Here is an 18,742-nt window from a genome sequence, read left to right on the forward strand (position 1 = left end):
GATGTCCAGTAGTTCCAGAACCATTTGTTGAAAAGACTGTCCTTTCTCCATTGAATTGCTTTTGTACCTCTGTCAAAATGTGGTTATGCTTGGGTGGGTCTATTTCTGAGATCTCTGTTCTGTTGAATTGATTTTTGTGTGTATCATTTTGCCATTACCACACTGTCTTGACTATTATAGCTTCATAGGATTCTTGAAGTCAGGTAATATGAGTACTGTTATTTTTTCTTCTTTATCAGAGTTGTAGTGGTGAGAGAGGACATCCTTCATTTGTTCCAGTCTTAGAAAGCATTCCATCTCTCACCATCAAGTATGATGCTAGCTGTAGGGTTTTTTTTTTAAAATATATACCCTCTTGTGCTGAAAAGAGTTAACATAGCAGGCCTGAGGCTGCTATCTTTAGAAGGCCTGCTAGCAAGACTGGCCCTTGGCTGGTGTCTGGGAAATTGGCTTTTCAAACATTTTGAAAATAAAACATTATATTCTACCTTCATTTATTCCTTTTCCAATGCTCTTCATTTCTTTATGCTAATCCAGCTTCCCATCTTATTCATAATCTTTCTGCCTGAAGAATTTTCCTTTAACATTAACGTTTATGCCAGATCTGCTGTCAGTAAATTCTGTTTTTGTTTGTATGAGAAAGTCTTTTTTTTCCTCACTTTTAAAGGATATTTTCATGGAGTATGGAATTTTGAGTTGACAGTTTTTTCCCTCTCTCAGCATACTCCTCCACTGTTGCCTTGCTCGCATGGTTTCTGTTAAGTCTGCTGTAATTCTTATCTTTGTTCCTCCATAGCTAATTTGTCTTTTTTCCTCTGGCTTCCTTCAGTCTCTTTGTCTTTGCCTAGGTGTGGCTTTTTAGTTTTTTTCATATTTATGCTGCTTGGTATTCTCTGAGCTTCTAGTGTCTGTGGTTTGTTGCCTGTCACTAATTTGGAAAGTTCTCAGCCATTATTTCTTCAAATAATTCTTGTGCCCCATTCTCTCTTTTTTTCTTCCTTCTGGGGTTCCAATTACAAACATATTATACTGTTTGTTATTGTCCCACAGTTCTTGAATGCTGTGTTCTATTTTTTCTCCCTTTTGTCTCTTTTTGTTTTATTTTTATTGACCTGATCAACAAACTTGATCTTTATGTTCACTGATTCTTTCCTTGTTTGTGTCAGTTCTACTGTTGAGCATGGTGGTTTTTTACTGAGCATTTCCATTTGATTCTTTATCACAGTTAACATCTCTTTTCTGAAATTATCCATCTGCTCTTGCATATTGTCTACCTTTTCCATTAGAGTCTTTAACACAGTAATCATAATTCTTTTAGATTTCATTTCTGATAGTCCCAACCTCTGTGTCATACTGAATCTGGATCTGATGATTGTTTTGGCATTTGGAATATTTCCTGCCTTTTATTATACCTCATAAATATGTTAAAAACTGAACATGGGTAGGAGAAGAACACAGGTTTCCTTCTGCTAGGCCTTTAGTGTGGGGATTTTAATTAATCTAGTCAGCAGTCAGCCATGTTTGTTTTTGCTATGGGCACCAGAGATTTCTGATTCCTCTAGTGATACCTTCTTTTTGACTCCTGCTTGGCTTTGGGTTTTTCCTTTGTGCTGTTTCCCAAGAACTGTCTCTTACAGCTCTCCCAGTTGTATTTCACTGTTACTAACCACATAGCTGGTTTGCCAGGTGGTGGTTGCTGGGGGAGGGGGAGTTCTCTGATGATTTGATTAAGCCTCAAACTTAGGCAGGTACTGGAACTTGGGTCTTGAGTGTGTCCTTCACAAGATTTCCTGCCCCTTCTCCAGGGGTGGAGCTTCTTTTTCTTTTTCCTCTGTTCCTTCGCCCAGCTGCAGTGAGTATCCACCAGTGTCCTCAAGCCATAGATTTTAAGTCCCCCCGCAAATTAAGCCTTTTGTTCTGTACTAGAGATAAAGGAAAGGGGTCTGGGTGGATTTCACAGTGAGTGCTATTTTCCTCAGCCAAACAGCACCTTCATGGAAGCTTTCTCTGACATATTTCCTTATCTTCCCTGTAGGAGCCTTGTGGGATTCCTTTTGGTAAAACTTGGAAGAGGATGGGAAACCCCTCCCTCACCATGTGGAGCCCAAGAGCTTCATACTCTCATGACATTCCATACTCTGGCCTCCAGTAATTTGTCAGAATCTCTAGTTTAATCTTCCTACCAGCTTACATGTTCAGATCCTGTGTCTACCTGCAGGCACCGGTCTCTTCAGATAGTGGGTTGGTGGTTTGCCCTATGACTTCACTTCTCTGATAGGTCCAAGAAGAGTCATTGATTTCCAGTCAATATAGCTTCTTTCTTGTTGTAAAGGTGGAAATGATGGCCTCCCAATACTTTACATGACCAAGCTGAAACCTAAGTCCTCAAATAACTCTTAATCTACACAGATGTCTAATGTGCAGCCCATAGAAACTTAGTACAGGTTAGTTTTTTCCCCTTATTTTTCTTTTTTTCAAACCCTTGAATTTTATAGTTTTATGGCTAGGGAGCCAGAAATAATTGATTCTATCTTGGGTTCTGCCTATTTTAGGCTTTAAAAACCTCTGTACCACTGGTAGTATGTTATATGTTTGTCTTCCTGTCTTCTAAAATTCTATGTATGCCTGTGGTAATTATTGAGCATGTTGTTAGCACTCAATAATAATTTGCCTCATTCAAAATTAGAGCATGATTTATCCTTTCTAGATCATAGGGTTTGTTAGTGACCATGTGTTTGTTGCTTTTATTCTCCACATTTCCAGGTGCAATTCAGTTCAGCTGATAGTTGTTGAGTGCCCACTGTGCTATGAGTGAGGCACTAAGTGTTAAGTAGAATACAAGCCTGACCTGGTAAATGGAGTAACCAAGGGGTTCCTGAAGGCAATGGAAGCCCCATGGATGGAAGTATATTGCAACTTGGGAAACATCTCCATTTCAATCTAGAAGGATTTCTTAAATTCTTTTTAAATTTTTATTTTTAATTATACTAGTGATACATGAATGCATTCTAGTAAAAACTGAAAAGTTGTAGAAAGAGCCATGGTTGTCCATGACATCCTTATGACACTCTCATTCCATCACGTTCTCCTTCCCAAAGTTAATTTTGATTACTTACTTTTGTTTTACTGTGCAAATTGCTATATCAAATGTATCATCTAATAAGTTTACTGAAATACTTAAAATTTTTTTTTAATTTTTTGGCCGTGCCACACAGCATGTGGGATCTTAGTTCCCCGACCAGGGATTGAATCCGTGCCCCCTGCTGTGGAAGCGCAGGGTCTTAACGACTGAACTGCCAGGGAAGTCCCGTGAAATATTTTTATATTTAAGGGAATAAGCACCCAAATTCATTTAACTTTTAAGGAATGTTTATTAGGGGTAACTGTCATCATTCAGGTTGGATGTGTGGCCTAATAATGATTCTTTGCTTCACATTATAATGTAACTCTTCTAGTTTTTAAACCTGAAAACTAGTGTTGGTGATAGAACTGTAAAAGTCTATTTTGGGTAAATGAGAAATACAGAAATTCGTACTGACTGAAAAGATGATGACCTGTTGCCTTTTTCTTTAATTATCATAGTATAATTGACTTTTTTGGGGGTGTGTATATAGTTCAGTGGATTTTGACACACGTGTAGATCAGTGTAACCACTACCACAGTCAAGGTACAAAACAGTTCCACCACCCCAGGAAACTGCTTTGTGCTACCTCTTTCAGTCATACTATGTTCCCACCCCAACTGCTGGCAGCCACTGATCTGTGCTCTATCACACTATAGTTTTGTCACTTTGGTGTCACATAAATGGAGTCAGACTATATGTAATCTTTTGAGTCTTTTTTTCACTCAGCATAATGCTTTTGAGATTCATCCAAGTTGTGTGTATCAAATAGTTTGTCCCTTTTTATTACAAAGTAGTAGTCTATTATATGAAACCACATTTTGGTTGTTTCCAGTTTTGGGTGATTAAAAGTAGAGCTGCTATAAAAATTCATGTGCAAGTGTTTGTGTGCACATAAATTTGCATTTCTCTAGGGTAAATACCTGAGAGTGAGATTGCTAGAATTACACTGCCATTCATGGTAAAACTAGTTATCTAGAGTTTGAATGCTAGAAATGGATAGAGTAACAAAGACCCACGTTGTTTAAATCTTGCTTTTGCTTCTTACTAGCTATGCAACCTTGAGTGAGTTTAACCTCTTTGTGCCACAGTTTCCATATTTGTAAAATGAAGTTAACAATAACAACCACTGGGATTATTGTGTGGGATTAATGGCATATTTTTAAAATTTATTTATGTTTGTCTGCGTTGGGTCTTCGTTGCTGCATGCGGGCTTTCTCTAGTTGTGTCAAGCGAGGGCTACTCTTCATTGGGGTGTGCAGACTTCTTACTGTGGTGGCTTCTCTTGTTGCGGAGCATGGGCTCTAGGCGTGTGAGCTTCAGTAGTCGCAGCACGTGGGCTCAGTAGTTGGGGCACGCGGGCTCTAGAGCGCAGGCTCAGTAGTTGTGGCGCATGGACTTAGTTGCTCTGCGGCATGTGGGATCTTCCCGGACCAGGGATCGAACCCGTGTCCCCTGAATTGGCAGGTGGATTCTTAACCACTGCACCACCAAGGAAGTCCCAAATTGATGGCATATTAAGAATAAAATGCTGATAGGGACTTCCCTGGTGGTCCAGTGGTTAAGACTCCACGCTCCCAAAGCAGGGGGCCTGGGTTTGATCCCTGGTCAGGGAACTAGATTCCGCGTGCCACAACTAAGAGCCTGCATGCCGCAACTGAAAACAGACCCCGCATGCTGCAACTAAAAAAAGACCCCGCATGCCGCAACTAAAGATCCTGCATGCTGCAACGAAGATCCTGCATGCCGCAACGAAGATCCTGCGTGCCGCAACTAAGACCTGGCACAGCCAAATAAATAAATATTAAAAAAAAAAAGAATAAAATGCTGATCAATGTCTGGCATACTAAATATATTATTATTATTATCTCATGTTTAATAAAACCTTTTCTTGTCAGAGACATTCGCCTTTAGTCAATTAAAATGGAGAAATTAAGTAATCCATAGGAGGGAGCTTCAAGATGGCAGAAGAGTAAGATGTGGAGATCACCTTCCTCCCCACAAATACATCAGAAATACATCTACGTGGGGAACAACTCCTACAGAACACCTACTGAACGCTGGCAGAAGACCTCACACCTCCCCAAAGGCAAGAAACTCCCCACGTACCTGGGTAGGGCAAAAGAAAAAAGAAAAAACAGAGATAAAAGAATAGGGATGGGACCTGCACCACTGGGAGAGAGCTGTGAAGGAGGAAAGGTTTCCACACACTAGGAAGCCCCTTCATGGGCGGAGACTGCAGGTGGCGGGCGGGGGGGGAGAAGCTTCAGAGCCACGGAGGAGAGGGCAGCAACAGGGGTGCGGAGGGCAAAGCGGAGAGATTCCCGCACAGAGGATCAGTGCTGACCAGCACTCACCAGCCTGAGAGGCTTGTCTGCTCACCTCCCAGGACGGGCAGGGGCTGGGAGCCTGAGGCTCTGGCTTTGGAGGTCGGATCCCAGGGAGAGGACTGGGGTTGGCTGCGTGAACACAGCCTGAAGGGGTCTAGTGTGCCACAGCTAGCCGGGAGGGAGTCGGGAAAAAGTCTCGACCTGCCTAAGAGGCAAGAGACCATTGTTTCAGGGTGTGCGAGGAGAGGGGATTCAGAGCACTGCCTAAACGAGCTCCAGAGAAGGGCGCGAGCTGCGGCTATCAGCGTGGACCCCAGAGACGGGCATGAGATGCTAAGGCTGCTGCTGCAGCCACCAAGAAGCCTGTGAGCAAGCACAGGTCACTATCCACACCTCCCCTCCCGGGAGCCTGTGCAGCCCGCCACTGCCAGGGTCCCATGATCCAGGGACAACTTCCCCGGGAGAACACACTGCGTGCCTCAGGCTGGTGCAACGTCACGCTGGCCTCTGCCGCCGCAGGCTCGCCCCGAATTCCATACCCCTCCCCTCCCTCCCCCCAGCCTGAGTGAGCCAGAGCCCCCGAATCAGCTGCTCCTTTAACCCCGTCCTGTCTGAGCAAAGAACACACGCCCCCAGGCGACCTACACGCAGAGGTGGGTCCAAATCCAAAGCTGAACCCCAGGAGCTGTGCGAACAAAGAGGAGAAAGGGAAATCTCTCCCAGCAGCCTCAGGAGCAGCGAATTAAATCTCCATAAACAACGTGATGTATCCCACATCTGTGGAATACCTGAATAGACAACAAATCATCCCAAATTGAGGACTTGGACTTTGGGAGCAACGATATATATATATTTTTCCCTTTTTTCTCTTTTTATGAGTGTGGATGTGTATGCTTCTGTGTGTGATTTTGTCTGTATAGTTTTGCTTTTACCATTTGTCCTGGGGTTCTGTGTGTCCGTTTTTATTTTTTGTTTGTTTTTTTAAGTATAGTTTTTAGCATTTGTTATCGTTGGTTGATTTGTTTTTTGGTTTGGTTGCTCTCTTCTATCTTTCTTTATTTATTACTTAAATTTTTTTTAATAATTATTTTTATTTTAATAACTTATTTTATTTTATTTTACTTTATTTTATTTTATTTTATCTTCTTCTTTCTTTCTCTCTTTTTTTCCTCCCTTTTATTCTGAGCCATATGGATAACAAGCTCTTGGTGCTCCAGCCAGGCGTCAGGGCTGTGCCTCTGAGGTGTGAGAGCCAAGTTCAGGACACTGGTCCACAGGAGATCTCCCAACTCCATGTAATATCAAACGGCGAAAATCTCCCAGAGATCTCCATCTCAATGCCAAGACCCAGCTCCACTCAACAACCAGCAAGCTACAGTGCTGGACACCCTATGCCAAACAACTAGCAAGACAGGAACACAGCCCCATCCATTAGCAGACAGGCTGCCTAAAATCATAATAAGGCCACAGACACCCCAAAACACACCACCAGACGTGGACCTGCCCACCAGAAAGACAAGGTCCAGCCTCATTCACCAGAACACAGGCACTAGTCCCCTTCACCAGGAAGCCTACACAACTCACTGAACCAACCTTAGCCACTGGGGCCAGACACTAAAAACAAAGGGAAATACGAACTGTAGCCTGTGAAAACGAGACTCCAAACACAGTAAGTTAATCAAAATGAGAAGACAGAGAAACACACAGCAGATGAAGGAGCAAGGTAAAAACCCACCAGACCAAACAAATGAAGAGGAAATAGGCATTCTACCTGAAAAAGAATTCAGAGTAATGATAGTAAAGTTGATCCAAAATCTTGGAAATAGAATGGAGAAAATACAAGAAACGTTTAACAAGGACCTAGAAGAACTAAAGAGCAAACAAACAGTGATGAACAACACAATAAATGAAATTTAAAATTCTCTAGAAGGGATCAATAGCAGAATAACTGAGGCAGAAGAACGGATGAGTGACCTGGAAGATAAAATAGTGGAAATAACTACTGCAGAGCAGAATAAAGAAAAAAGAATGAAAACAATTGAGGACAGTCTCAGAGACCTCTGGGACAACATTAAATGCACCAACATTCGAATTATAGGGGTCCCAGAAGAAGAAGAGAAAAAGAAAGGGACTGAGAAAATATTTGAAGAGATTATAGTTGAAAACTTCCCTAATATGGGAAAAGAAACAGTCAAGTCCAGGAAGCACAGAGAGTCCCATACGGGATAAATCCAAGGAAAACACGCCAAGACACATATTACTCAAACTATCAAAAATTAAATATAAAGAAAACATATTAAAAGCAGCAAGGGAAAAACAACAAATAACACACAAGGGAATCCCCATAAGGTTAACAGCTGATCTTTCAGCAGAAACTCTGCAAGCCAGAAGGGAGTGGCAGGACATATTTAAAGTGATGAAGGAGAAAAACCTACAACCAAGTTTACTCTACCCAGCAAGGATCTCATTCAGAGTTGACGGAGAAATTAAAACCTTTACAGACAAGCAAAAGCTAAGAGAATTCAGCACTACCAAACCAGCTTTACAACAAATGCTAAAGGAACTTCTCTAGGCAGGAAACACAAAAGAAGGAAAAGGCCTACAATAACAAACCCAAAACAATTAAGAAAATGGTAGTAGGAACATACATATCGATAATTATCTTAAATGTAAATGGATTAAATGCTCCAACCAAGAGACATAGACTGGCTGAATGGATACAAGAACAAGACCCGTATATATGCTGTCTACAAGAGACCCACCTCAGACCTAGGGACACATACAGACTGAAAGTGAGGGGATGGAAAAAGATATTCCATGCAAATGGAAATCAAAAGAAAGCTGGAGTAGCAATTCTCATATCAGACAAAATAGACTTTTCAACAAAGACTATTACAAGAGACAAAGAAGGACACTACATAATGATCAAGGGATCAATCCAAGAAGAAGATATAACAATTGTAAATATTTATGCACCCAACATAGGAGCACCTCACTACATAAGGCAAATACTAACAGCCATAGAAGGGGAAGTGGACAGTAACACAATCATAGTAGGGGACTTTAACACCCCACTTTCACCAATGGACAGATCATCCAGAATGAAAATAAATAAGGAAACACAAGCTTTAAATGATACATTAAACAGGATGGACTTAATTGATATTTGTAGGACATTCCATCCAAAAACAACAGAATACACATTCTTCTCAAGTGCTCATGGAACATTCTCCAGGATAGATCATATCTTGGGTCACAAATCAAGCCTTGGTAAATTTAAGAAAATTGAAATCATATCAAGTGTCCTTTCCGACCACAATGCTATGAGACTAGATATCAATTACAGGAAAAAATCTGTAAAAAATACAAACACATGGAGGCTAAACAATACACTACTTAATAACCAAGAGATCACTGAAGAAATCAAAGAGGAAATCAAAAAATTCCAGAAACAAATGATAATGAAAACACGACGACCCAAAACCTATGGAATGCAGCAAAAGCAGTTCTAAGAGGGAAGTTTATAGCAATACAAGCCTACCTTAAGAAACAAGGAACATCTCAAATAAACAACCTAAGCTTACACCTAAAGCAATTAGAGAAAGACGAACAAAAAAGCCCCAAAGTTAGCAGAAGGAAAGAAATCATAAAGATCAGATCAGAAATAAATGAAAAAGAAATTAAGGAAACGATAGCAAAGATCAATAAAACTAAAAGCTGGTTCTTTGAGAAGATAAAGAAAATGGATAAACCATTAGCCAGACTCATCCAGAAAAAAAGGGAGAAGACTCAAATCAGTAGAATTAGAAATGAAAAAGGAGAAGTAACAACTGACCCTTCAGAAATACATGGGATCCTGAGAGATTACTACAGGCAACTATATGGCAATAAAATGGACAACCTGGAAGAAATGGACAAATTCTTAGAAATGCACAACCTTCTGAGACTGAACCAGGAAGAAATAGAAAATATGAACAGACCAATCACAAGCACTGAAATTGAAACTGTGATTAAAAATCTTCCAACAAACAAAAGCCCAGGACCAGATGGCTTCACAGGCGAATTCTGTCAAACATTTAGAGAAGAGCTAACACCTATCCTTCTCAAACTCTTCCAAAATATAGCAGAGGGAGGAACACTCTCAAACTCATTCTACGAGGCCACCATCACCCTGATACCAAAACCAGACAAAGATGTCACAAAGAAAGAAAACTACAGGCCAGTATCACTGATGACCATAGATGCAAAAATCCTGAACAAAATACTAGCAAACAGAATCCAACAGCACATTAAAAGGATCATACATCATCATCAAGTGGGGTTTATCCCAGGAATGCAAGGATTCTTCAATATACGCAAATCAATCAATGTGATACACCATATTAACAAATTGAAGGAGAAAAATCATATGATCATCTCAATAGATGCAGAGAAAGCTTTTGACAAAATTCAACACCCATTTATGATAAAAACCCTCCAGAAAGTAGGCATAGAGGGAACTTGCCTCAACATAATAAAGGCCATTTATGACAAACCCACAGCCAACATCGTCTTCAGTGGTGAAAAACTGAGACCATTTCCACTAAGATCAGGAACAAGACAAGTTTGCCCACTCTCACCACTATTATTCAACATAGTTTTGGAAGTGTTAGCCACAGCAATCAGAGAAGACAAAGAAATAAAAGGAATCCAAATCGGAAAAGAAGAAGTAAAGCTGTCACTGTTTGTAGATGACATGATACTATACATAGAGAATCCTAAAGATGCTACCAGAAAACTACTGGAGCTAATCAATGAATTTGGTAAAGTAGCAGGATACAAAATTAATGCACAGATCTCTTGCATTCCTATACATTAATGTTGAAAAATCTGAAAGTGAAATTAAGAAAACACTCCCATTTACCATTGCAACAAAAAGAATAAATTATCTAGGAATAAACCTACCTAAGGAGCCACAAGACCTGTATGCAGAAAATTATAAGACACTGATGAAAGAAATTAAAGATGATACAAATATATGGAGAGATATACCATGTTCTTGGATTGGAAGAATCAACATTGTGAAAATGACTCTACTACCCAAAGCAATCTACAGATTCAGTGCAATCCCTATCAAACTACCACTGGCATTTTTCACAGAACTAGAACAAAAAATTTCAGAATTTGTATGGAAACACAAAAGACCCCAAATAGCCCAGGCAATCTTGAGAAAGAAAAACGGAGCTGGAGGAATCAGGCTCCCTGACTTCAGACTATACTACAAAGCCACAGTAATCAAGACAGTATGGTACTGGCACAAAAACAGAAATATAGATCAATGGAACAGGATAGAAAGTCCAGAGGTAAACCCATGCACATATGGTCATCTTATCTTTGATAAAGGAGGCAAGAATATACAGTGGAGAAAAGCCCACCTCTTCAATAAGTGGTGCTGGGAAAACTGGACAGGTACATGTAAAAGAATGAAATTAGAACACTCTCTAACACCATACACAAAAATAAACTCAAAATGGATTAAAGACCTAAATGTAGGGCCAAACACTATCAAACTCTTAGAGCAAAACATAGGCAGAACACTCTACGACACAAATCACAGCAAGATCCTTTCTGACCCACCTCCTAGAGAAATGGAAATAAAAACAAAAATAAACAAATGGGACCTAATGAAACTTCAAAGCTTTTGCACAGCAAAGGAAACCGTAACAGGATGAGAAGACAACCCTCAGAATGGGAGAAAATATTTGCAAATGAAGCAACTGACAAAGGATTAATCTCCAAAATTTACAAGCAGCTCATGCAGCTCAATATCAAAAAAACAAACAACCCAATCCAAAAATGGGCAGAACACCTAAGTAGAAATTTCTCCAAAGAAGATATACAGATTGCCAACAAACACATGAAAGAATGCTTAACATCATTAATCATTAGAGAAATGCAAATCAAAACTGCAATGAGATATCATCTCACACCAGTCAGAATGGCCATCATCAAAAAATCTAGAAACAATAAATGCTGGAGAGGGTGTGGAGAAAAGGGAACCCTCTTGCACTGTTGGTGGGAATGTAAATGGATACATCCACTATGGAGAACAGTATGGAGGTTCCTTAAAAGACTAAAAATAGAACTACCGTACGACCCAGCAGTCCCATTACTGGGCACATACCCTGAGAAAACCGTAATTCAAAAAGAGTCATGTACCACAATGTTCATTGCAGCTCTATTTACAGTAGCCAGGACATGGAAGCAACCTAAGTGTCCATCGACAGATGAATGGATAAAGAAGATGTGGCACATATATACAATGGAATATTACTCAGCCATAAAAAGAAACAAAATTGAGTTATAGTGAGGTGGATGGACCTAGAGTGTCATACAGAGTGAAGTAAATCAGAAAGACAAAAACAAATACCATATGCTAACACATATATATGGAATCTAAAAAAAAAAAAAGTCACGAAGAACCTAGGGGCAAGATGGGAATAAAGACTCAGACCTACTAGAGAATGGGCTTGAGGATACGGGGAGGGGGCAGGGTAAGATGGGACAAAGTGAGAGAGTGGCATGGATGTATATACACTATGAAACGTAAAATATATAGCTTGTGGGAAGCAGCCGCATAGCAAAGGGAGATCAGCTCGGTGCTTTGTGACCACCTAGAGGGGTGGGATAGGGAGGGTGGGAGGAAGGGAGATGCAAGAGGGAAGAAGAGATATGGGGACATATGTATATGTATAACTGATTCACTTTGTTATAAAGCAGAAACTGGCACAGCATTGGAAAGCAATTATACTCCAATAAAGATGTTTAAAAAAATAAAATAAAATGATGTCATGGAGATAAGTAATTTAAAAAATAATAATAATAATCCATAGATGTGGTGTGTTTGGTAGGCAAGCCTTCAAACATGGTGTCCATGGGCGAAATTTTAAAAATTGTCCTCAGTTGTCCTTAGGAACATTTAGAGGTATGGGTGTCCTATATAATATCCAAAGATTGGATCAGATGGCCCCTTTTGATGGTTTTACTTGTCCTCCCAACATTAAAGACTCGAGTTCAGCAAAAATTTAGTGCATTGCTATACTTCATAAAGAAGCTGCAAAAAGTAGCTCAGAATCAACTAACACTCGAGTGGTTGCTATATACCAGGCCCATGTGTAGGCACTCCTCAAGTGTATAAACCTGAGTACCTCCCCACAAAATAAGTAATTTGGATAATCACTAAATGCTATTTTTATACTTTTTTAAAAAGCTAACTGTTGAGGACACTGATGAGGCATGATTTCTTGGAACCCCCATGATATGAACCATCTATAATTTCTCAGATCCTAAAAGAAAACACATCTTTTTACAGGAAACCTCCCCAGTTTTGAGGCGCACATTGAGGAGAGAATTGACAAAAACAGCATGCCCACTCAGATATCTCCCTAGAATACTATGTCATTAGAAAATGCAGTGGAGGTCCCTTTCTTGCATAACTGCTGCATGCTATGGTCTGGCTCAGTCTGAGCAAGCACCATGGGCAGAGGAGATGTGTTTTCACTTGGAGAGCTTTTCCCTATCCTATGATGTATGCACAAAGGGCCACCCATTCACCTACTAGACAGTGGATAAAGCCCTGTATGTGTAAAGAGGAACCTAAATATCCTTTCTTTTCCTGTCTATTAGTTACAGTTGTTTTGTAATGTTTTCACATGACACAATCCATCAACTGAGGACAGTTCTTCACCTGGGATTTCAGGGCAACTAGGTGGAACAGAAGTCTTAAGCACACAGACTGGGAAGTCATCTCTGAACTGTTTCCTCACTGGCTCCCCTCCCCCAATACCACCAATAATCCAACACTCAAGTTTACCTGGAGCCTTTCTTCACAGCTGGATCATCCTGTCCTCTTCTTCCTGCCAATCAATCCTGCCTGGGCCAATTCCAAATTCTTGGAAATTCTAGCTTAGGAGATTCTCCATTTCCCCAAAACCCACTCACTTGGATGTTATCCTCTGCGCCATATTCTCTCATTTTAAGTCCTGTCTTTTTTTATTCACTTTGGCACCTAATGCCATACTTCCTTACTCTGTGACCTATTTCGTATACACATGACCTGAAGCTTTACAACTAAACTGCCCCTCCCGTAGTGATAGTAGAGCTTCAGATTCTCTACGTTCTGTCTCTCACAAATACCTGAAACAGAATTGTTGCCTGCTGGTTTTTTATTTTTTATTGAAGTATAGTTGATTTACAATTTTGTGTTAGTTTTAGGTGCACAGCAAAGTGATTCAGATACATATGTGTGTGTGTGTGTGTGTGTGTGTGTATTCTTTTTCAGATTATTTTCCCTTATAGGTTATTACAAAATATTGAGTGTAGTTCCCTGAGCTATACAGTAGGTCCTTGTTGGTTATCTGTTTGCTGCCTGCTGTTTAATTAACAAACCAAACATCACTTCTCATTTTGTGTTTAAAAAAATTACACATAATGTGTTCTAATGGCCACATAAATCCTGTGGAAAGCAGTAGTTTGGAAAAGAAATGTACATTTTGCAGACTGTCAAAAGAAAACTGGTGTTTTCCTATGCTGCCACTGTGACTGTACAGTCTGCCTGGGCAGAGCATGGCTCTGTAGTTTAGATTACAGTCAAAACTGCAGGCAGCTTTTCCCTAGCTGCATCATGATTTCTAGCCTCATCCATGATTCCTTGCCCACTTATAATGTTAAAGAGCACTAGGATTTTTTCTTTTCAAATACAAACAAAACTTTGTAAACAGTTGTATCCTACTTGTCTCACATGAAACTCGAATCTTATACAGGAGAGAGGGGGGTGTGTTTGTGTGTGTTATGAGCCTAAATTTAGCTCTCTCTAGGATAACCAATTCAATCCGGGGTAAACATTTTTTTATACTTCTAAATAAACCTACCTGTAAAAGCTCCAATTATGCCCTTTAGCCCCTTGAGGAGAATCCACGTAGGCACTTGCCTTTAGGGAAACCATCTCTAGGCTGATTTCTTGCCATGATCTCTGTGCCACTCCAGGTCAAACTCAACTTCCTTCCAAACTGCTGTTCATAAAGATGCAGGCTCTTAAAGGCCTCTTCCCTATACCACCATACCCACTCCTGCCACTAAGCCACCATGTACTCCTGGCTGCTCACTGCATAGTAGGTATGCCTGTACTCCTGAGAGCCTAGCAGGTAAAGTCCCCCACGCCCAAGCATAACCTTTCCCACCATCCTTACCACTTATGTCTTAAATCCTCTTCTCTACCCACTCCACCCAAGTGTGCATTCACTAGAGTCTAAACATACCATGAGTCATCCTGCCACTTTGTACTGCCTCTGCCTGAAGTTCTCCACGTTCTTCTGTGTTTGTTCTATCTGCATGTTTCTCAGGATCCACTCAAAAGCTCATTTTTTTCACCTGAGTGGTTCCTTCCATCTCTCAAGGCCCACAGGACTATGTGCTCAACACTCATTTTCCCAAATGGAATGGTGTGATAAGAGTGCTAAATGGCCACCAAGTCTTTTCATTTCTGTATATACACCACTTTACAGTGTGACTTTGCAGCTCCTCCCATCAGGAGGAGTCTATTTCTCTACTCCTTGAATCTGAGCTGTTCTTGTAATTTGCTTTGGCCAATAAATGCAGCATGAGTAACTCTGGGTAACTTCTGAGCCTAGGTCTCAAGAAGTCTTGTAGCTTTCCTCTCCTCCCTGAGAACCCTGAAGCAACCATGTGAAGAAGCCCCAGCTAGTCTGCTGGAGGAAGAGAGATGATATGGAGAGGCCAGTCAACAGCCAACCATCAGACATGTGAGTGAGGCCATCTTAAATACTCAACCCTAGTCGTATTGCCAGATGACTAACTTCATGAGGAACTCTCGGAAAGACTAGCAGAAGAACCACTCAGCTGATTCTAGCCCAAACTGCTGACCCACAGAATTATGAGCAAATAAAATGGTTGTTATTTTAAGTCACTAAATTTTGGGGTGATTTGTTATGCAGCAATAAATAACTGAAAGAGCAGGTTTTGTACTGCTGTATTCCTGGCATCTAGAGGGCATGTTCATGGCAGTTTATCAGAGATTGCTGTGGATCACTGTCATCAAGGTGTCACTCCTCTTTACTTAGTAGACAACCAAGCTTCCTAATCCTCATGTCTCTCCCTGGCTCTCAAACAGTTCAAAGCTTGGGCTCAACACTGTCTTCCAGGATGACACCTTGCAGTTCTTCTTCACTCCACTGGACCAACATCCATTCATTTGCTCCCTTCACAGCCCTATGACAGGTCATATCTTTCAGCTGCATGCTGCATCCCTCACTAATTACTTCGTTCGCTAACCCTGAGGGGCCAACCCATGGACTGCCTCAATGCCATAAAGCTGTTCTCAACTTCCCAGGCTTCCACCATCACTCTGAACCCTCACGACCTGATTCACATGTGCTTACAATTAGGAGAGACCTAAGAGATTGTCTAGGACAACCCCTTCCAGTTATGAATGAGGAAAGAAAGTCCCAGATAAGAAATAATAATAATGGGCTTCCCTGGTGGCGCAGTGGTTGAGAATCTGCCTGCTAATGCAGGGGACACGGGTTCGAGCCCTGGTCTGGGAAGATCCCACATGCCGCGGAGCAACTGGGCCCGTGAGCCACAACTGCTGAGCCTGCGCGTCTGGAGCCTGTGCCCCGCAACGGGAGGGGCCGCGATAGTGAGAGGCCCGCGCACCACAATGAAGAGTGGCCCCCGCTTGCCGCAACTAGAGAAAGCCCTTGCACGAAACAAAGACCCAACACAGCTAAAAATAAATAAATAAATAAATAGAGTAGCTATTAATTTAAAAAAAAACCAAAAAAAAACACCAAGATTATTGGGCTTCACCCTCAGAGTCTCTGACTCTGTAGATCTGGGGTGGGGACAATACTTTAAAAAAAAAAAGAAATAATAATAAATGGCTTATTCAAGGTCACATGATGGCAGTATCAATACCAGAACCCACATGTCATGCAGATTATTACCTAGTAGATTGCTTATTTGTGCTTGGTTTGTGTGTGTGCAACTGTGCCCTGCAGTTTAGGCTGTGGAAGTTCTTTGGAGAGAGGCATCATATCTTTTACTTTTCCTGCCTTTTCACACTCTCCTGCTATCTGCAAAGACTGACCAGTAACTACTGGACACGTCAGTAGTCAATAAATGCTTGTTGATTAATTGACATTTAAAAGGAAATTATGCTTGGAACTGTTCTGTATCTTGTTTTTGGTGGTAATTACAACCATAGGTATTTGTCAGAACTTGAACTGTACATTAAAAAGGGTAAATTATACTGTGTATAAATTTTTAAATTAAGGTATAATTCAAAGCAATTATGGCAAAGAGATCTATTTATTTGATAAATGCGGCTAAATGTATAGGTAACGTATTACTGTGAGAAAAGAAATTTGGCCCTTTGAAAATAAATTTGTACATAATAGGCACTCAGTAATGTTAGTTTCCTTCCTTCTTGCGCACAAATGCTTCATGATTACCTGTCAAGACTGCTAAAGAAAGCATTCCTGCCCTAGGAGATGACTGGATCTCAGATGACTTCTAAGATCCTATGATTGCTTTGAAAGGTAAATAAATGACTATTTTGAAACACATGTGTAAAGTAAAATATAGAAGTGCTACTACACTATTCCAAAGGTGGGCCCCCTAGAACCTTAATTTTACTTCCAAAGACTTAGACTCAGGTATAAAACTATTAACCCTCTGTTAATAGAAATTATTTTAAAACTTAAAAAATAATACAAAAGGACGACCAAATGTCCTTTCGTTGTCATTCTGGAGCATTGACTGAGGGGCCCACCCAAGGATTATTTAGTTCTCTAGGGGATTACATCTTTGTTTGGCTTATTATTCACTAATGATTAGGGTCCAGACTTTTTGAAGTGACATGTTAACTTAAAGATTTTTGTCTGGTAGAGATGAAAAAAATTTCTGTTTGGCAGAAGAAATAATCCCAAAGACTATGGATTAACTGTCCTATAGTGCATTAACCACTTTTCTATCTAATTTAGCTATCTTATTCTAGCATTTTTACTTTCAGTATCTGTATATACTGAATCTCTCAAATATTCTTTGAATCAGCCTTACATAATGCTGGGTCCCTCACTAATAAATTAGTCTTTGACATGTGTTCATTCTGTATTTGTATGTGAGTCATGTTCTTAATTTTGAAAATTATATTGTAATTATATATATTATATTATACCCCGAACATCCTACAACATTGTCTGTGGACCATGCCCCATCCTTTACAAAGTCCCTGATATCTACTACTGACTGCTGGTTTTAATGCTGTAAGAGCACCTTGAAATACCTTTGTGATCATGCTGGTACCTGAAGAGGTCTTCTCAGGAAAAAAACTGGATACCTCTGCAGGTGCTCAAGAAAACTGCAGAAAGACTTTCTGGAACTACTCTCACAAAATGAGAAACTGATGTCTTTCCTATCATGTTACTGTTCTATCTATAAACCGAGAGGATGACATTAAGAACCTTTGTTTTAGAGATCCAGAACAAATAGACTCACACTGGGCCCTTCTTTCCTGTCAAACACTATTCCTATAATCCGCTTTTGCTAGTAATAGCCATAAAATAACTATATTGGAGCAATAAAAATTGATAAACTACCAGCTGCCTCAAAAATCTAATAGCTTTGGCAAAATATACTGCAGCTTGTTGTGATAGAGCCTCCTTTTCCCTAACAGGTTTTATTTTAACACTTGCCTTTTCACACTACTGAATAGTATAATCAAATTAACAAATTCAGCAAATGCTCAGTGAGTTCCAGGCACTAGACACTGCTCAGCCCTGACTACCCTCACCCCCTTCCCCAAGCAGGCTCAACTAGTACTCAGTATCAATCATTGGTTTGCAGTTGTCCAGGATGAAAATGGAGAATAGAGCCCAAATGGAGGGTTGCAATCTGCCCTGTCAGCACCCAAAAGATTGAAAATGGAGTCAAGCAAAAGAATGGATCTCTTTCACATTAATAAAATTTAATGATCTACAACACCACTGAGTATTAAATGCATACAGATTTGAAACATCCTGAGAAACAGGAAGGGTGGGTTAAAACGTGGTTCACAAACAAACTGGTATTTATAAATATTCTGAATCAGCTTGACAACTTTATTGAAAGAGGTATGAAACAAATATCTTCCAATAAACACCCAAACTCAGAAATAATCGAAATATGGTGCCCATTCATACAAAGACCAAAGTGCCAAGTTTCCATGCAGCGTAGGGAATCCTCTGCATAGGAA

The 18,742-nt window shown here is 40.3% G+C and overlaps 1 protein-coding gene across 4 annotated transcripts in view; it reads left to right on the forward strand.

Moving 5' to 3' along the window:
* The window catches only part of JADE3 (jade family PHD finger 3), a 166,692-nt gene that overhangs the window by 9,995 nt on the left and 137,955 nt on the right, over positions 1–18,742 (forward strand). Inside the window, exons 2-3 of one of the 4 annotated variants that reach the window (XM_059911190.1) lie at positions 15,120–15,251; positions 16,970–17,048. The exons of 2 other annotated variants lie outside the window; for them this stretch is intronic. In XM_059911190.1, the coding sequence (XP_059767173.1) occupies positions 17,033–17,048 (16 nt within the window). In that variant the 5' untranslated portion in view covers positions 15,120–15,251; positions 16,970–17,032. The remainder of the gene's footprint in view (positions 1–15,119; positions 15,252–16,969; positions 17,049–18,742) is intronic. One more of the 4 variants, XM_059911189.1, reaches the window with a different exon arrangement.

This window comes from Balaenoptera ricei, chromosome X (assembly GCF_028023285.1).
Source record: "Balaenoptera ricei isolate mBalRic1 chromosome X, mBalRic1.hap2, whole genome shotgun sequence".
NCBI lineage: Eukaryota > Metazoa > Chordata > Mammalia > Artiodactyla > Balaenopteridae > Balaenoptera > Balaenoptera ricei.